Genomic DNA, 20,613 nt, shown 5'->3' with positions numbered 1-20,613 from the left:
CTATATATGAAAAAATATTGCCATCTAGTGATTAATGCAGATAAACCAATCTACGTAATTGTACTACATGATACTACATTCCATGTTTGCTAATAAGCTATAATGAGCAATTAAAGGTTCACTTTTTATAAGACGATTGCAGCTGTGTTGGCCCCACTGATGAAATCAAGTAGATTTTGAGGGTCTTACTTATATGCTTTGCTCGGCTTTATTGGAGTTGCTTCAAATCCAATTGGACAAAAATAATGATTTTGGCAATGATAAATATATGCCATTGATTCATCTCGCAGCCCTTGTGTTAATTTTGTTAAAGCTCCCGAAGCTACAAATTAAAAAGAAATTAAAACATTTACAAAGGTATTTTATTGGATATTAAGACACACACTTTTAAGTTTACTATTTTTAAAAAATTATAAACTATTAACTCTGTTTCGGGGACTCTAATCAATATAATGTAATATAATGCAAAACAATGTAGTAACATCCTTGCTTAGTGACTGCCTTATTCAGCAGTGTTTAAAAAAAAAACAACTTTATGACCAGTGGCTGCATATTTGACCTTTACAGTGTTCCTTAGTTATTTGATCACTATTATCATCAGTATGCATTGTCCTGTGCCTATCCTATCTCCACTCCCACCCAATCCCCGCTTGCAGACTAGAGATATTGGAGAAGGGATTATAAAGGAATAAACAAGGACCAATGAAGAATACACATTGAAAGCAATGCATCAGCACCCACAGCCACAAATATGGTTGTGCAACATGCTTAATGCCAGTGCATTACTTTCAATGTCTATTCTCGATTGTGTGCCTGCTTACTCTCTTGTCATCCCTTTCTCTCCAATGAAGGTAAATACAAATATTAACTGCCTTCTAGCTAATTATCTCAGCAACAGGATCAGCATTGCAAAGAGGGGTGGGGGAAAGGAAAATACAATTCCATGATTTCCCACTAAGCAACTGCTTCACATAAAGACAAAACTTTTGGTCCCAATTGTTATCGTTAAATGAGGGCTACCTGCAATTTAAATCCCTCTAAAAAAAATAAACCTTGGTTACTTAGAAGCAAATGCTTGTCCTGCCAGAAAATTTCAAGTGAGTTGCAATATCTACAACTAAAGTGGGCAGAGAATGCAGATGTGTCTCTATCTCTCCATTGCCACTGTTATCCAACTCTCCTTTCCAGAGATGAGGAATTGTTGTAACAGATGTTCAGAAGTTTCCTCAATCAAAGAAGTCAAAAACTGCCTTTTCTCCATATTCAGCTGGCAATTGGGAACACAAAATCCCAGGAAAAATACAGTATGTCAATCCTTTAAAAAAGCCTATACAAATTCAAAAATAGACGTGAAATCAACTGTGAAAAATGCATAGACCCCACACCCATTTCATCCTGCTCTTTTAACAGGTACAAAGAATTAATCATGTCATTAAAATTGCTTTCTTACCAGTTTCTCCAGCAGTCTTATACTTCCCATGAGGTTTATAGAGAAAATAGGAACATCCTTTGACATGGAAATAATCATTAATTTGTCTGAACCACCTGAAAAGTACAAAGTGCAGAACTGTGTATTTTAAATGTAAATTAGCAATTAAACAATAAAAAAAGTATTTCTCCTGCCAGACACATATGACACAGCTAATATTCCAACTATTTCTTAATCAGATATATAGAACAACTATAATTGGGACTGCAATCTGTGTTTGTTTTAAAGTATTTCTTTTTACAGGTCTAATACTAATAAGCTAATAAACACATTGACCTTAAATACTCTTGATTCAAATTATGGGCACATTTGTTTCTTTCTCATTTTGAGGATGAACATCATTCCAAAATTCAGACATCCTTTTCATCTGATTTCACTCTAGAACGCCCTCTTTCAAAGAATGTTTTCTAATCTTCGTGTTTCTTTTGTTTAGCCAAATTACTTTATAATCCCAAACCCTTCCCCTATTCCTCTCACAAAAATAATTCTATCAATGACAATGAAGGCTTCCTGCTTTTTTTTCTACCATTTCCCCCAAAATAAGACATCCCCTGATAATAAGCCAAATCGGGCTTTTGAGCGCATGGCAATAAGGCCAAGTGCTTATTTCAGGTTTCAAAAAAATATAAGACAGGGTCTTATTTTCGGGGAAACACGGTATATGGCTCAAATGCAGGTCAGCCATGTGTCAAAAGCATTGCTACCGTGTTTCCCTGAAAATAAGACCAGGTCTTATATTAATTTTTGCTCCAAAAGATGCATTAGGGCTTATTTTCTGGTTAGGTCTTATTTTTGGGGAAATACGTAACTAAATGCATCCATCTGGCTGACAATCTTAACTGGGGTTTATTTTGGGGTAGGGCTTATATTACGAGCATCATGAAAAATCATGCTAGACTTATTTTCTGGTTGGGTCTTATTTTGGGGGAAATAGGGTACTACAAATACATCTGCTTATAGATAGAATTTATTCTGTTTAAAACAGTCTACAGGTAGTCCTGGACTTATAACGGTTCGTTCAGTGACTCTTCAAAGTTACAACAGGACTGAAAAAAAGTGACATCATTGTTTTTCACATGACCTTTGTACCATCCCCATGGTCACATGATCAAAATTCAAATGCTTAGCAACTGGTTTATATTTATGACGATTGCTCTGTCCCAAGGTTATGTGATCCCCTTTTGCAATCTTCTTACAAGTAAAGTCAATGGGGAAGCCAGATTCACTAAACAACCACGTTACTAACTGAACAACTGCAGTGATTCATTTAACAACTGTGGCAAGAAATGTTGTAAAATGGGGAAAAGTTCACTTAACAAATGTTTCATTTAGTAACAGAAATTTTGGGCTCAATTGTGGTCGTAAATTGAGAACTATCTGTATCAGTAGTGGGTTTCAAAATTGTTTGCTAAAGGTTCTGTGGGTGTGGCTTGGTGGGCGTTGCATGGCTTGGTGGGCGTGTCAGAAGGATACTGTAAAATCTCCATTCCCTCCCCAATCCAGGGGAAGGGTACTGTAAAATCCCCATTTCCTCCTGATCAGCTGGGACTCGGGAGGCAGAAAATAGATGGGGGCGGGGCCAGTCAGAATTTTTACTACTGGTTTCTCCAAACTACTCAAAATTTCCACTACCGGTTCTCCAGAACTGGTCAGAACCTGCTGAAACCCACCTCTGATCTGTATTATGATTGTTTCTGCTTATCTACAATTCTATACATGGCTTCCTAGAAATAAGCTAATGAGCCTGCTATAGAATTGCAAGCCCAATTTTCTTTTCCAGAATAAAAATGATGCATTACACAGATAGAGAGACACACACTGTCTATGTACATTCCACATTAGGAGAATGAGATAGTTCAAGAACAGTTTTTAGCAGAAATGGCTAAATTGACTTTGATAAAAGAAAAGTATTTTTGTTTTTACTTTGAAACCGCTTCTGGACTTTGTGTTTGAGGCGGGGGGAAAAACGAAATTTTGATTTTGGGTTTTTCTGATTAGATTTGTTGTTATAGAAATGGCTTGTTTATACTATTATGTAAAAGTAAAAAGTTGAGGTTGGATGTTGCTTATTCTACTGTACCAAAAGGAGTTGGAAGTCAATGACTTCTTTTCTAGACTCTACAATTTTCTCTTCCCTTTTCCCTCCCCTACTTTTCCTATTATTTGCTTTTGTATTTTTGTATATTATATTATAAACTAATAGTTTTTACCTCATTAATGTAGTATTTCCAGTAAATGGACCAAATCTTATCTCTTCAAAAGGTGGCTGAATGCCCAATATGTGCAAAGCCTCTTCTTGAGTAATAGGTGGTAAACTGGATTTAGAAATTAAAAAGTTCAGAATATAGGCAACTATAGAAAACAAAGACTAAATTGCACCTTAAGTACACTAAATGCAGTGGTGACATTCAATTTTTTTACTACCGGTTCTGTGGGCGTGGCTTAGTGAGCGTGGCAGGGGAAGGATACTGCAAAATCTCCATTCCCACCCCACTCTGGGACCAGCCAGAGGTGGTATTTGCCATTCTCCGAACTACTCAAAACTTCCGCCACCGGTTCTCCAGAACCTGCTGGATTTCACCCCTGCCTAAATGGCAATGAAAGCTTCGCTAGATCCCCAAAATAACTAATTTAATATATTGAAGGATAACTTACTTTCCAGTTCCCATTGTGCTATATAGGAAATTCCAGCATGAGACCAGAGACGAAATCCCACAGGAAGTCTTATATTGGGGGCGACTGATGCAGTACCTTTAAAACAAATTTTTCATAGGCAAATTTTCATATGCTGTAATGAAAACCAGAAGGCATAAAGCATGTTGAACTTTAATGCATCTCAATTTCCTCCCACAAAAATGTCTTCAGCCCTTGCCATCATGGCACTTAGATACCACAGTACTTTAAAATAAAAAAGACGACATGACTCCCTAATTATTAAAAAAAATATTTAACTGTATTAAAGTATTCAGCCATACAGAATGATAGTAATACCAATGTTTTCAAATACTACCATCTCCGGAGATCTAACACTTTCCGTGGCTTTAGTTCTTCAACCGTGTGATGCTGTGGACATTCCCTGAATTGTTTACTTTTTTTATCTACAACCGTTTTCTTGCTTCCCTGTTTCTTCATGTTCCCTGTAAACAAATTAAAGAAATTATTTCTAAATATTCAGGATATTAAAGAAGCTTATGTTTTTTAACCATTCTTCCTCAATATATTTTTTTCCAGTTCAATTCTGAATAGTTACATATTCAGCATATCCAATGCCTCCATGTGTTCCATGATATTGTACATATATTTTTACCCTGTAATATTTTAGTCACCCTTCCTTCCGCTAGGTCAGTGATGACTAACCTTTTCCAGAGCGAGTGCCCAAAGCGCAAGCATGCGTGAATGCGTGTGCATCCACCTGAACCCCCAAAATGCAATGTGCCCGCGTATGCGCCCTGCCCCCAATGCATGTGCACACGCCCCCCGTGCGTGCGCAGCCCCTGTGCGTGCTCCCCACCTCGCGCATGCGTGGCAGAGACCCAGTCAGCTGGCCGGCGGGAGGCGCGCACGCATTTCAGTGGAGCTGAACTAGGGCTATGGCTCGCGTGCCCACAGAGAGGCCACTCCGTGCCACCTGTGACATAAGTGCCACAGGTTCGCCATCACGGTGCTGAGTCTTCTATTGTCAAATTTGAATCTGAAAGCTCCTTGGGACATACTTTATTATTTAAAATACCATAAATTTAGAAGGTGCAGAAACAGATTTTAAGGCAACCATTTCTCTTTTACTTTTGAGGTTGTTTACAATTGGTTACTTGCATATGCTGCTCATGATTGCAATCCAATTTTATTGAATTGCAAGATCCTATTTTATTTGTACACCATTTTAAGGATTTGAGGAACTTTATTACTAGAATCATAGCAGTATTATTTTCTATCTAAATAGTAAGTTGGTAATGCCAGGAATAGGAAAGAAAACCCAATTCCCCATGAACACTGCAGTTGTGAATGAATGGTGAACAGGTAAATTAATTAAATTAAGTTCAAGATATGATTTTGGCAAATTAAAAAATCTTTTATTTATATACTGTATTTTTCAGAGTATAAGACACACCTTCCCCCCCCCAAAAAAGGGTGAAAATCTGGGTGCGTCTTATACTCCGAATGTAGCCCCGCCCAGCTTCTCAAACAGAGGTTTCAGAGGCTGAAAAAAGCATCAGAAACGAAGCTTCAGAAAAAAAGCCCCCAAACAGAGCTTCAGAAAAAAAGCCTCCAAACAGAGCTTCAGAAAAGAAGCCCCCAGAGCTTCAGAGGCTTTTTTTCTAAGGCTGTTTTGGAGGCTTTCAGAGGCAGACAAAAAAGCAAAAAAAAAGCAAGGCCAGAGCTCACAACCAAGGAACCTATTGTTAAAATTCACCTCTGGGAACAGCTGATTGGGGGTATTCCGGGAGGCCGATCCACCTGCCAATCAGCTTTTTTCTTATTTTCCTCCCCAAAAACTAAGGTGCGTCTTATACTCCGGTGCGTCTTATACTTCAAAAAATACAGTAACTACAGTTGTTTCTTAAATGTTGAAACTGTAATAGTACCTCATCTATAAACTACAACAAATGGCAGAATAAAAATATTTTCATTTCTTAGAATAAGAAAGATGCTTAAATAAAAAGACAAATGTACCTGCTTGATTCTTCAAATCCGGGGATGTATCACTGAATTCAGACTTATCTATTTCCCACGCCAATGACAGTTTTCCAAGACTAATAGATAAACTTTCCAGGTTAGAATCATCGTTGTAAACTATATCCGAAGGTCCAGTTCTGACACTAATAAAAGCAGAATTATTTCCATCATTTAAGGCAGCACTGTCTTGTAAGCAGGCACTCACTGTAGCACTTGGGCTTTTGCAAATAGATGTTACCCGATTTAAAAAAGCATAGTCTGAACAAATGGTATAAAACTTTTCTCGGGTGTGAGTCACAGGACATCCCCATGGATAATGCCTGTCCCCACCAGAACTCAGAGAGGCCCCTGAGGTACCTGGAGCACAAAATGATTTCACAGTACCATGAAGATTAACTTCTGAAGTCTTCCTTCCAGTTTTGGGCCCATTTTCTTCAGAATCACTCTCCAATTGAGAGTCTTCGATGTTAGGCATTGAATGACCTGTGGTTTTTTTCTTCCCAGATGAGGAAGGTACGTCAAATGTTTTTTGTGCACTGAAACATAATTTACACTTATTCGAGATTTTCAAGACGTATTTAAAATTTCCTGAAATGAAAAAGAAAACGTCTTTTTAGCTAAAAATCCAAAGTGCAAAACATATTTCTAACAAAAACTTAGGTCTTGTCCACATCATCAGTTTTCTCTTATCTTATACATGTTTTGAGAGGAACCTATATGAATTTCAGGCTCAACTAAGAAGATGCAAAAATCAAGTGAAGATTTCTATTTAATTAAAGTTGCTTTAAACCAACTGAAGTTACATCTTCTCCCTAATTTATCAATCAGAACCCAAAGATCTTCAGATGAAACTCTTCCTTTGCTAATCCACCAATTAGGCAAGGAAGGGGGCTAACGAAAAGTTGTTTTCAGTGATGGTGCTCATGTCTATATGATAACATTGCTTAATGGTCCTGGAAGGCCTGCCCAGAGATGCAATACTATCCAGGTTACATAATTATATATGGTTAGTGCCAGAAGTTGTATGTGGAAAAATTGCAACATCGATTTTTACTGATGTCAGATGGATAGACTCAATTACAATGGGAATGGGTATTCTGATGGAAGATCCAGAGGACTAGGTTAGGAACATACTGTCATGGAGAAAGGATATGGATGTTGCTGCCAGGAGCTGAAAGCAACCTGATAGCACATAATCAATCAAAAGTTAGTGTGATTTCAAACAAGTGCTCTTTCACTGAATTAAGAACTGTTTTAATACTGAAGCTAATCAAACATAGTGACCTTTCAAATAGGTTCATAAAAGTAATCAGTCAACATTTTTCATACCTTACGTACTCGTTTTAACTATGCATCACACTTTTTGTCTCTAGTTTGCCATGAAGTAGAAAATACCCTATTGACAAAGTAGATGAACAAAAATTTCCATGAAGATTACTCTCTTCAAGATTATAATATCTGTTATTCAGGGGTAGAATCAGTGGTGGCTTGCCACTGGTTCGGACCGGTTCGCAAGAACGGTAGTAAAACTGGTGGGAGGCTCCACCCACCAACCCCGATGTCATCAGGAAGCTTCTGCGCAGAAGCGTGTGTAATCCCATTGCGAACTGGTAGTAAAGGTAAGTAGAACCCATCCCTGGGTGGGATCCTATCGGTTGAACAACCGGGTTCGCTGAGTGTGCACAGTTTCCATAAAATTGAACTTCCGCATTGCAAACAAGGAAAGGAGCAAGGAAAACAGCTGAGGAGGGCCAATTCAATCTGCCACCCCTGATCAGCTGGGCTTCAGAAGCAGAAATAAAGGTCAGTATAACTTGGGGGCAGGCAGGTGGGCCCACTTTCACAGCGAACTGGTTCGCTCTCGGAAGTGGGAACTACCGGTTCATCCGAACCGGTAGAATCCCACCACTGCTGTTATTCTTTTGTATATTTTTTTTAACTGCAGCCTACACAGGCATTCAGTGCAGTCATAATAACATCAGGCACACCATATCATTGTGCAAATGATGCACAGGAGGTTCGTTTGCTTCTATTACATATTACATAACTTGCTCCATGGTGTTCATGGCATCACTCCTTCAGTTTGTGGACTCCTATGGTAGGCTTTGTAAAGCTTTGTAAGCTTTACAAAGCTGGTTGTAAAGCTGGTAAGTAGAGTTTGAGGGCAGTATCTTTCCAGTTTACCTCAAGCAAATGACGTAAGATTAGATAGTTCTGAATTCAGAAATCCTAGATAACATGTCAGGTACAAATTGAATTAACTCTTCCAACTCTGGAAACTTTACACAAAATATCATTTTAAAATGACTTTTTGAAAGCCGTATAATCACTTTTTCATTGTAAAAGATGTCTCAAGATTTAACATATACGTGGAAAAATATTTCATTTTGTGCATCACATTTCCTATAGTTTAATTAATTCAAAGGGATATTTTCTCCTACATCCCATCTAAAATTTTATCAGCTTTGTTAAAAGCTGAAAACACATCCTTCCCATTCATTATTTAAGTTTAAAATGCCCTAAACGCTTTAAATAAGACTCCTTCAAACTTGTGTTCAAAAGGGCTGGGAGCGCTAAGTATTTTGATTCAAACACATTTAAAAGGTATCAGAATCAGATAGCTGTTTTTGATCCATCACTGAGTAATTCCTTTCACTAATTTTGCAAGATTAAAATCCTCACTAAGATTAAAATACTGTGCAGTTTGAAAGGCAAAGATAAGTATTCAGAAGCCACTCAGTTTAACACTGCATGTGTAGACAAACAGAAAGGGAATATAGATAATATTCTGTAGTAGAATTAACAAAGGACTATGGCTTTCCAGTTAGAACAATCAACAGTCCATCAGATCCAGTATTTTATTTTCAACCATACAGATGCCAATGAACATCCCCATAAATGAGACCACAAAAAAATATTAGTCTACAAAAAGGCAACTTTTTCAGACCAGCATAGCAACAGGACCTGCTTATTTATCAGCCAGCACCCCAAATCTTTCCCCTAAACCAGGGGTCTGCAACCTTAAACATTCAGAAAGAGCCATTTGGACCCGTTTCCCACAGAAAAGAAAACACCGGGAGCCACAAAACCCTTTCCATGCCTGACTATTTCTTGAGCGGCCACAAAACTAGCATATGTAGTTGAATTAAATATTCTGTTTTCTTCTGAAATTTTTCTTTTCTTAAATTTATCCATGGTTGGCCTACCGGGGGTTGAAAAGCTCAATAAATCGCATGCCGGCGGGTGTCACACATTGGCATATTTTGAGTGACAGGGAGCTGCAGCAGAGGGGTGAAAGAGCCACATGCGGCTCCAGAGCCGCAGGTTGCTGACCCCTGCCCTAAGCCTAAGCATGTTGTCAAAGGAGTACAATAATCCACTGATCCTTTATCCTGCTGCTGTTTCTGCAAGTAATACCAGAGGCAACCACATGCAACTGAAACTCAACGCTACCAATGAAGAGGAATGGAAGCCATGGCTTCCTCAACTCCATATTCCAAAAGTGGCACCTACCAAAGGTTTTGTACTCCAATGGGAGATGGTGCATATTAGAAGCCCTGCGTGGATGCCTGTGGCTGGCTCTCCTCTCGCAGCGTTTCCCCCATGGTTGGCAATGCCGGCTTGTGTTGTTGGAAACTGTGGCTCAGCCACACCTGGAGGGCCACATGCAATCGCGTTCTATCTATTGCCTTGTTCTTGCATTTCCTCTGCAAGATGTACTACCGTTATTCAAGGAGGCGCCGTCTATTTGCTCTTAAGAGATTCTCCCTGAAATGCATCCACGCCCTTCCATATAGGATCACGTCTCTCTAGCCACCTCTGATCACATCCCAGGTTTCTGCTCCTGCAAAAGCATAAAGAAAATGCAAGAAATGCCCTTACTTGCTCCAGGCGCTCGCCTGCTTCTCTTCTCCTTTTCTGCAGGTGATTAACGCCAGTCACCCCGTGATTTACATGCATATATAAATATAAATAAATAAATAAAGAGGCTCTCAAGATCTTCCACCGTATATAGGATTACGGGGCCTATCCGTACCATTGTCCATCTTTTTACCTGCTTGCTAGGGGCAAAAGCCCTTCCAATTTGTGCAAGTGCGTGCGTGCGTGCGTGCGCGCGCGTCACCGCAACTCTCCCCCTGCACGCGCGCTCTCCCCGTAAGCCACGCCCTTTCCCCCCCGGTGGGTGGCTATTGTGCAGCAGCTTGATGGGCATCCCGTGCCAGGACTCTTTTTCTAATTCGCTAGAGAGGAGCGATGTACGTTGGACCGCTTTGCCAATTACCTTGCTTGTCCTTCTGGCGCGTGCTGAAAAGAGGGAACCTGATTGGTTTCGGCTTGCGGGGGGGGGAAAGGGAGTCGGTACGTAATGTCTGGTTGGGTGGGTGAGTGAGTGGGGCGGTCTCCAAAGCTCGGTAACATTAAAGTTTGTGGACTTCAACTCCCAGGATTCCCCAGACAACCCGTCTGGCTGAGGAATTCTGGGAGTTGAAGTCCACAAGTCTTAAAGTGGCCAAGGTTGGAGATCCCTTTAATGTTAAAGCAGAGGTCTTCAAAACTTGGCAGCTTTAAGACTTGTGGACTTCAACTCCCAGAATTCTCCAGCCAGCTATGCTATGCTATGCTGGCTGGAGTATTCTGGGAGTTGAAGTCCACAAGTCTTAAAGCTGCCCAGTTTGAAGACCTCTGATTCCCGCCTCTCTTTTCCTCGAACGATGATCGGTGCTTCTCGGGTGGGAGGTAGCCGGTCACTGCAAGAATCGTTTTGTTTTGGGGGCGGTGTAGAAATTTTGTTAATCAATACTGCATATGAATACAATTAGAGTGCGGTAGGATCGATTTGAATTCCCCGATGCTGCAGTGTTGTCTACAAAAAACCTCCAAAAACCAGTTTAAAGATATTTAGATGCACTTTGCACCGATTTTTTTTAGCACGATCCTCTTTGTGGCTGCTTGAAAAATAGCCAATTCAGTGCTCCCAAATCAGGATAGGGTTATAGCTGAACAGCCAGGAGAAGCTGAAGAGATAAAGGAGGGATCCGGATTGTAATATGTTGGTTTAAAACCATTATATTCCTTTTTAAAGAAAAACCCATCAACCTGGTGAACGCCATGTTTCCTAATCTGCAAGCAATGCAAAACTCTTGGTGGTAAGATGCAAACATAGCAGTCTTTTATAAGATCTTGCAAATCTGCTTTTAATTTAAAACACAAATTACATCAAGCTTGTGGGGATGTGTGTCTCTGCCCTTGGGATTTTATATACTTTAGATAATAAATTAAATCAACATGAGATTCTCTTAACATCTCTTACAGTGCTGACAACTGAGACCTTTTAAGCAGTAAGATGCTTTTTTTGGCATATTTAAAGTGTTTTTTTTAAATCTGATTTTCCTACATTCCATCAGGTTTGCTACATTCCATCAGTTTTTCTGCCTATAAACTGTTCCAAATTTCCGGATACCATTGGACTACAATTCCCAGCATTACTGATGAACCTGGGAAGTGGCTCCCATGTGATTTTTCATTCGGAAGAAGTTTTCTTGGACCAATGATGCTATTCCTTTCCCTTCTCCACCCCTTTGGGCTTGGCAGTAATTGTAAGATGTTACTGAAGAAAAAAGAGTGAAAGGCTGCACAGGCAAAAACAAAGGAATTAGGATACAGCTTCTGTTCCTCTCCCTCCTCTTTCTCCTGAATTACCCAGAGCAAAACCAGACACTTCACTTTTAGATTTTTAAAGAAGTTGAAATGATTGGATAGGAATTTTTCAAAGGACGCTTGGAAGGATTGAAGTGTGCATTTAAGAAAGCCTCAGAAAATGATTTGTGACTGAGGAAATATTTAGAGAGAACCACATAGTGCATCCTTCTGCTCACTTTTACCTAACAAAGCAATACATTTGGCACCCCGCTCCTCCGCCTGGCATTTGGTTTGCTTTGTTTCTTAAAAAGGAAATCCTGTAAATGTTTAGCATTTGGTTGACTTGCTTTTTACCTCTGGGGATAATCTCTGTAGTATGTGAATCACTTTATGGAACCCAGCTAAGTCCGGAAAGAAGTTTAGTATGGGGACCTGGACTGAGAGCAGGAGTTGTTCTTCCTGCTCGGTATTTTTATATCCAGGCTGTGGACACTGAAGGGAAAAGGTAAGCACAGTTTCTTTAGGTAACAGCTTTTTAAATTATGGAAAGATATAGGAAAGTGTCTGTAAAATAATTCAGGGTTAATATGATTCCATATGGACCTGCGAGTGACAATGTGGGTAGGACTTTTTTTTTTGTAGCTTAACAATTGTATGTCTGTTTACTTTGATATGGTGGCTCAGTGACTAAAATGCTGAGGTTGTCAATCGAAAGATTGGCAGTTCAGCAGTTCGAATCCCTAGTGCCGCATAACAGGGTGAGCTCCCGCTACTTGTCCCAGCTTCTGCCAACCTAGCAGTTCGAAAGCATGTAAAAAATGCAAGTAGAAAAATAGGGACCACCTTTGGTGGGAAGGTAACAGCGTTCCGTGTGCTTTGGCATTTAGTCATGCCAACCACATGACCACGGAGATGTCTTGGGACAGTGCTGGATCTTCGGCTTTGAAACGGAGATGAGCACCACCCCCTAGAGTTGGGAACGACTAGCACATATGTGCAAGGGGAACCTTTACCTTTACCTTACTTTACTCCAGCTTGTGTGTTCGTATAGTTACCTAAACTCCTATGCAGGTAGTCCTCGACTTACGACCACAATTGAGCCCAAATTTTCTGTTGTTAAGTGAGACATTTGTTAAGTGAGTTTTGCTTTATTTTACAACCTTTCTTGCCACAGTTGTTAAGTGAGTCACTGCAGTTGATAAGTTAATAAACCAGTTGTTAAGTGAATCTGGCTTCCCCAGTGACTTTGCTTGTCAGAAAGTCGTAAAAGGTCATCACATGACCCTGGTACCCTGCAACAGTCAGAACTATGAACCAGTTGCCTAGCAACTGAATTTTGGTCACATGATCATGGGGATGCTGCAAAGATTGTAACTGAAAAACAGTCATAACTCATGGTTTTTTCGGTGCTGTTGTAACTGAACAGTTACTAAATGATCTGTTGTATGTCGAGGACTACCTGTAGTACCTAGAATGCAAGGAATGAGATGATCCTGATAGGTGTCCTAATTTAGGACTAGGAAATCATGGAAATAATAGTAAGTTGCTTTTCCTTTATTACAATAAGCTTGCAATGTAGTGAGCTAAAAGGATCAATACTGCAAACACTTTAAATATTTTATTTATTTACTTATTAAATTTTTTTGCCTCCCATCTTGCCACAAGGCAACTCAGCTGAATGGCCATAATTTTCTCTTTACCATATATCCCCGTGTCGAAGACCAATTCCAAAGGTGAACTGCTATAGTTTCATTAGACTGCATAATTTTGCATTCCTGTGTGTGGGTGCATGCATGCTTCCATTAAAACTACAGAGCCTCTTCTGTTATTTTCTAAAAAATTTGTAATTTTGTAGCTTCACAGATGTGTGTTAGATTTCATGATGCCTTCAACAGCCCCCAAACTTTGAGAAAATATTTGGAATTCTTACTATTTCTGGTCTCTATCCTAAACGTAGATAATTTAAATAAACTTTAGTTAGTTAATTGTTAGAAACATTGCTGTTTTTAATCATTTAAAAGTTGTGGGGATATAATCTTACATAATCGACTGTCTTTCCCAACTTAATATGTGGTTTGAATACTAATGCTTTTTTTAAAAAAAATTAGATACAGAAAGGAATTTTTTGTATGAAATTATGGGTGAGAAAAACTTTTCAGGAAAAAAACCCAATGCATTGCTGAAACAATGTAGTTTAGCATTGTAGTTGATACTGAAACTCTTCTATGTTCTCCTGGATATATAAAGATAGATGCAGCTTCTGAAATGTACTTCCTGAAGTTATTAACTTCTTGATTCTAGGGCAGTGATGGCTAACCTTTTTGCCATTGCGTGCCAGGAGGAGGGAGCCTGGGGGGATTGTGCGTGCACGTGCCCACACACATAATTTTACGTGCCTCGCCCCCACACATGCGTGCGGGCCCCCCCAAGCTCCTGGCACGTGATGGCCTGGTAGGCCTGATTTTCTCTTTCACCTGGCTCCAGAGCCTCTCTAGGAGTCTGGGGAGGGCAAAAACGGCCTTCCCCACCCTCCCGGAGACCCTCCGGAGGTCAGAAACGGCCCGTTTGCCAGAAGGCCTGAAAAATCAGTTGGCCGGTGCACACATGTGCGCCAGAGCTGAGCTCGCATGCCCACTGATATGGCTATGTGTGCCACCTGTGGGACGCGTGCCATAGGTTCGCCATCATGGTTCTAGGGCTTTAAAGGGGGATTAATTAAACTGACAAAAAGAAAAGGCCTACACATTATCATGATAGTGGTATGCATTCATTCAGTTTCATAAACAGTGTGTTTCTGAATACAGATAGTCCTTGATTTATGACCAAAATTGAGCTCAAATTTTCTGTTGTTAAGTGAGACATTTGTTAAGTGGGTTTTGCCTCATTTTACGACTTATCACAGTTGTTAAGTGAGTCACTGCAATTGATAAATTAGTAACCTGGTTCTTAAATTAATCCGGCTTCCCCATCAATTTTGCTTGTCAGAAGATCATAAAAGATGATCACATCATTCTGGAACACACCAAAAGCCATACATTTGAAACAGTTGCCAAACATCTGAATTTTGATCACATGATCGTGGGGATGCTACAAAGATTGTAATTATGAAAAACAGTCATAAGTCACATTTTTCAGTGCTGTTGTAACTTGGAATGGTCATTAAATGAGCTGTTGTAAATCGAGAACTACCTGTAGTAGACCTTGGAAACAACCGGCAACTTTTGAGATATCGAGAAAGACAGGATTCTGAAACAACAAAACCAGACACATTCCCAAGGTTTAATATGAAACCATGCAATTGTACACCATATTTAAGAATCCTATTCCACATATGACTTATATAGATGTTTGGATTTATGGGTAACATTTTGTGTCATAATGATAGTATTCACTAGGCCCATGAGCAACATGAAATGAATATCCATTTTATATAGGAAGGAAAGCATCTTAGGTTATCCTCAAAAAATTATTTGATGATCTATTTTCATTTGTATTATTCAGGCCTGGAGCCAACAGTGAAAATAATTTTAGACAATGGATTTAATCTCTTTATAGAGGCTTTAGGCTTACAGAAGCTTTAGAGCTGTGTTTGTCCACCTGGGTGCCTACCAACGTGTGGATTTCAAAACTTACAATGGCCTTTGCTAAAAAAAATTAGTAATTGAGATTCACATATCTGGATTTTGTTATGTTTATGAAACAATGATATCTCTGCTTATTCTACAGTTTTACGGCATTTGATTTCTAGATCAGAAATGTAGCCCCAGGATATCACCTCCTGAATTTGGTTCTCAGGAAATAATTTAAAAAGATTATCAGGAAGTCCAACAACAAAATCAGATTGCTAATTTACTAGTCTTTTCTTGCAATGTGTAATTTAAGTGGCTTCAGGGCTCCTGAAGTCTCCATTAACGTGGGTTATCAGTGACATTCTGATGCAGAAATAGCTTGATGAGCAGTTAATATAGAAGAGAATTCCTTGAATATTTTTAAAAAGAAGCTTTATAGATAGCGTGATGCATTTTAATATGGTAGATTAGCCTTTTCTAGCCTGGAATCTTTTGGATGGTTATAGATCTCCCACCATTTCTAGCTACCATGGAAACTGCGTCAAAAATTTGCCTGAAAGGAAAAGGGTATATCAGGCTCATTCTTTTGAGAAGAATTCTGAAATATTTCCGTGTGTGGAAATGAACCTACAAAAAAACTCTAGGTCCCCCCCCCCAATAATTGTCTTGTTTTTATCGCTTGGATAGATTTACCACCTCCCCTGGAGAAAAAACATTTCAGGTGAAGATCACAGCACCTGAGGAGCAGTTTACACGAGTGGGAATGCAAATATTGGACAGGAAAGATGGTTCCTTTATCGTTCGATACAGAATGTACGCAAGCTACAAAACCCTGAGAATTGAAGTTTGGGCAAAAAGCAAACAGGTTGCTGAATCTCCATATATTTTAAAAGGTACAGAAACGGTGTTATACTACCTTGAAACCAAATTATTTTTAAAAAATGCAACCTTCAGTCCAAGGATGTACAAATGTCCTGCAGTTCAGTTAGTTTTGTTTAGAATCAATATTTTCTTTTAATCTTCCTTTTCTCCTACCAATTTCTATTCCAAGAGAGGATGAGAGTGAATCTACATCTTGAGAGGTTGCTGAAAATGCAGAAGTATTAATTTTTATGCATGAACAGAGGAAAGAACAGAAAGGAATACAGGTAGTCTTCAACTTACTACTAGTCAGTCAGTGACTGTTTGAAATTACAGTGGATCTCCCAAAAGGTTCTTACAAGCTGGTTTTAAATCTTGCTGCAGTTACATGATCATATTTCAAGTGATCAGTAATTAGTCTGCATTTATGGCTGTTGGTAATATTGTATGTATGTATGTTATGTATGTATATGTATGTATATGTATGTATTTATTTGTCAACAAGTACAAGGAAACAAGTAACAGTATAGACATAGACCTGGACACATGAAAAAAATTGGCACAAATAAAAGGATATAAATAGGCAAAACATAGCCATAAACACATAGAATGAATGCATATAAATGGGGACAGTACCTCTTAAGAAACACGAAAGGTCCACGGTAGACAGTTTAAGGTAAAAGGTATGAGGATTAGCGAGATTTAAAAACAGGATCAGGTAGAGTGTTCCAGACATTTACTACTCTATTGCAGAAGTCATATTTCCTACAATTAAGATTAGAGAGAATTACATTGAGTTTGAATCTCTTGATAGCCCCTGTGTTGTTACGGTTGAAATTGAAGTACTCATTTACAGGTAGGACTTTTTGGTAAATAATCTTATGAACTAAGCATAGGTCGGAACGTAGACAGCATAGTTTGAGGCTATCCAGACCTAAAATTTCAAGCCTGGTGGGATAGGGAATTTTATTTCGAGCAGAAGATTTGAGTAGTCTTCTAGTAAAATATCTCTGGATCCTCTCTAATGTATTGATTTCTGAAATACAGTAAGGATTCCAGACAGGTGAACAGTATTCAAGTATAGGTCCGCCAAAGGTTTTATATGCCTTAGTTTGAAGTATAGCGTTATTTTATATGCCCTAGTTTGAAGTATAGTATTTTGTGGTCATATGACCATGATTTATGATGTTTCTGCCAATGCCGGCATTTACTGCGGAATGGGACAATTGATTGTGGCCAATTCAATGCGGGACAACTCGTCATGGTCAATTTTCCATGGGACAACTCGTTGCGGGGCAATTCAACGATTCAATTTCATTATTTAAAATAATTTAACAAATATTTTAATTTTTGTCATACTTTTTTTTTTTTAATTTGATTTATATGCCGCCCTTCTCCGGAGACTCAGGGAGGCTTACAATGCGTTAAGCAATAGCCTATTTCATTTTGTCCCTCCTTTGGCATCCTTTCTTATGATTCTATTCCACTATTTCTTCGATATCAGTGTAACTCTTGTCCCGTGGCAAGTTGTCCCGTGGTGAGTTGGACATGGCGAGTTGTCCTGTGACCAGTTGGCAGTGGCAAGTCAGCTGCAGCACATTGGCTGTGGTGAGTTGGCCATGGCGAGACTTGCCTATAATCAGTGGAGAAATCCAATTTTTTTTACTACCGGTTCTGTGGGTGTGGCTTGGTGGGCGTGGTGTGGCTTGGTGGACATGGCAGGGGAAGGATACTGCAAAATCTCCATTCCCACCCCACTCTTGGGGGAAGGATATTGCAAAATCTCCATTCCCACCCCACTCTGGGGCCAGCCAGAGGTGGTATTTGCCAGTTCTCTGAACTACTCAAAATTTCTGCTACCGGTTCTCCGAACTGCTCAAAATTTCCGCTACCGGTTCTTCAGAACCTGTCAGAACTTGCTGGATTTCACCCCTGCCTACAATGTATTTCAATCTAATAATAAAAAATACAGCCCCAAATTTTGCAAGATAGCCAAATCTTAGAGATTTTGGAATTTCCGTATGAAATGTTGTGCGCTTAGGGCAAGAATGCCAAAATTTTGTTAGATTTGGGAATCTCCTGAGTTTTTGGCCACTTATTCTCTTAGTGCCTCTCCCAAGGATGACCTGTTCTGCTGCATTGGACAATAAGCTTGGAATTTTTTGCAGTACTGTACACCATGAATATGAAAAATCTAGCCATATAATTGAAATAAAATGAATAAAATAATGGCAATATAGGGTATAGTAATGCCTGAGATCATTGCAAGAAGTGTTGGCAAAATTCCTAGCTCTCTTTATATTTTTTTACATTTCTGTTTTTCGTTATTTTGATGAGCTATAACAAGTTATATTTTTAGGTACCTGGCAATCATTGCTTGCAATGCAGAAGAATAATTGAATAAATAAATAGGCAGATGTGCCACTATCTAGATAGAGCTTATTTTTTGTCATTTCAGGACAAAAAGTCTAACTTAATTTGCATGGAGATTATTTTAGAACTGTTAATGTATTTCATACTAAAAGTTTCTCAGCCAAGGGAAAAATGTTGAAACTCAGACACTGGTAATGCTTAAGATTAAGTACAGGTAGTCCTCGATTTACAACCACAGTTTACGACCAACCCAAAATTTCTGTTGTTAAGTGAGACACTTGTTAAATGAATTTTGCCCCATTTTACAACCTTTCTTGCCATAGTTGTTAAGTGAATCATTGCAGTTGATAAGTTAGTAACCCGGTTGTTAAGTGAATCTGGCTTCCCCATTGACTTTCCTTGTCAGACGGTCGCAAAAGGGGATCATGTGATCCCGGACACTGCAACCATCAAATATGAACCAGTGGCCAAGCATCTGAATTTTGATCACAGGATTACGGGGATGCTGCAAAGGTTGTAACTGTGAAAAACGGCCGTAAGTCACATTTTTCAGTGCCGTGGTAACAGTGAGCGGTTACTAAATGAACTGTTGTAAGTCAAGGACTACCTGTAGATTGAGCCCAGATGTGGGAGGCCAAATGAAGCTGGAATGTATGCTCATAGAAACACTCCCATTTATATGCTGAATAGAATTATAAGCTTATTCACCATGATGGTGTTAGAAGAAATATACTTCTGGGTTCAGTTCCAAGTGGGGAAAAAGACACTGGAAACATGGAGACTGCTTGGAAAGATGGTTTAATGATGGACAGGATCACATGGTTTGAGTTCCTGAACAGGAAAGGGCTGAGATGCTGAGCGTGCCTTGGTTTTATGCCCTCTCTGGCTTTGAACTTCCTGGGGCCCAGGAAGAGTATCCTGATTGGTTGTCAGACTCCCAGGGGGTGGGGGTCTTAGCTAGCCTTGCTGGCTGATGTGATCTTCCCAGGTGCCATGAGTTTCTGTTGCTAGATGGGTCCTATTGTGTTGCAGATGATGGTCCATTGACAAAGATGAGAGGGAATTGAGTTTCTGCCTCTGGCCCATTGACAAAGGGTGGGGGGGACAAGAAGGTGGGAGCTGCTTTAAAACATGCTTCTCCATTTTTCATCCAGGGAAACATAATATTCTGTCTTTTTAATATTTCCTAAAATATTTCATTCTTCTAGGGAAGGGGTGGGTGCTAACTTCCTACAATGGAAAGCATTCCATCGTTTAAATAAAAAGGGTGGAATGTAAGGAAATAGATATACTGAAATACTAGAATTAATAGAAACTTGCTAATTGTTTCCTGCAATGTATGTATGTATGTATGATATGTCTTTGTATACCTGCATGCTGTAAATGTTTGTTTCCTGTGACACTGACATATATATTATGCCCTTTGTAGTTATAACACAAACATGCCACATTGACTAACTTCCTGGACTGTTATTGGGGTCTGTTGTGAAGTATCTGGCATTTGTCAAACTATATGTTCCACCTTTTGATCAGAGCCTTATCTCTCCCCCTCCTGTGTAAGAACTATCTCATCTTTGATCTTTTGAGTTCCCTTCACTCCAGGGGGCTAAATAGCCAAGTGTGAACACAAAGAAGATGATCAGGAAGAGATAACGCTAATGATGCTCATTAAGAGGCTCTACCCTGCTTGGGGGAGGGATAACAAACCAGATTCCAGGGAATATACAAATCAAAGATGCCGGAATTGGAGGTTTATGACTTTCCTAAACAACATAAAAGGGGTTTACATTCCCTCTCTTTGTTTGTAGTTGTTACCTGCATGTATCTTGTATGTGTTTGGAGCAGCTGACCATTTAAGCTTGATCAAGATTAAATGCTATTTTACTAAAACAAACAAACAAACAAAAACACAATCGGGGTCTTTGCTTGAACAGTTATGTAATATACAGGTATTTTGCTTAATCACAGAAGCCCCACATCCGTTCAGAAAGGAGACTCATTCTGAAG

The 20,613-nt window shown here is 39.3% G+C and overlaps 2 protein-coding genes across 9 annotated transcripts in view; one reads left to right on the top strand and one right to left on the bottom strand.

Moving 5' to 3' along the window:
* BIVM (basic, immunoglobulin-like variable motif containing) overlaps nt 1–10,460 on the bottom strand; it is a 19,620-nt gene extending 9,160 nt beyond the window's left edge. Inside the window, exons 1-9 of one of the 6 annotated variants that reach the window (XM_087895439.1) lie at nt 10,218–10,418; nt 9,677–10,007; nt 6,548–6,751; nt 6,161–6,306; nt 4,500–4,626; nt 4,145–4,240; nt 3,700–3,804; nt 1,451–1,545; nt 190–322 (exon numbers count right to left, since the gene is read on the bottom strand). In XM_087895439.1, the coding sequence (XP_087751565.1) occupies nt 190–322; nt 1,451–1,545; nt 3,700–3,804; nt 4,145–4,240; nt 4,500–4,621 (551 nt within the window). In that variant the 5' untranslated portion in view covers nt 4,622–4,626; nt 6,161–6,306; nt 6,548–6,751; nt 9,677–10,007; nt 10,218–10,418. Of the gene's footprint in view, nt 1–189; nt 323–1,450; nt 1,546–3,699; nt 3,805–4,144; nt 4,241–4,499; nt 4,627–6,160; nt 6,752–9,676; nt 10,008–10,045 lie in introns of all 6 variants that reach the window. The other 5 variants (XM_087895440.1, XM_034417972.3, XM_087895438.1 and 2 more) reach the window with 5 other exon arrangements.
* Nucleotides 10,358–20,613, top strand: part of POGLUT2 (protein O-glucosyltransferase 2) — a 27,414-nt gene continuing 17,158 nt past the window's right edge. Inside the window, exons 1-3 of one of the 3 annotated variants that reach the window (XM_087895441.1) lie at nt 10,358–10,419; nt 11,569–12,308; nt 16,060–16,265. In XM_087895441.1, the coding sequence (XP_087751567.1) occupies nt 12,127–12,308; nt 16,060–16,265 (388 nt within the window). In that variant the 5' untranslated portion in view covers nt 10,358–10,419; nt 11,569–12,126. Of the gene's footprint in view, nt 10,420–10,693; nt 11,311–11,568; nt 12,309–16,059; nt 16,266–20,613 lie in introns of those variants that run through there. The other 2 variants (XM_034418007.3, XM_034418015.3) reach the window with 2 other exon arrangements.

The sequence above is a fragment of the Pantherophis guttatus genome, chromosome 5 (genome assembly GCF_059756535.1).
Source record: "Pantherophis guttatus breed Tessera chromosome 5, ASM5975653v1, whole genome shotgun sequence".
Classification (NCBI taxonomy): Eukaryota; Metazoa; Chordata; class Lepidosauria; order Squamata; family Colubridae; genus Pantherophis; species Pantherophis guttatus.
This window is presented reverse-complemented; position numbering and strand designations above follow the sequence as displayed.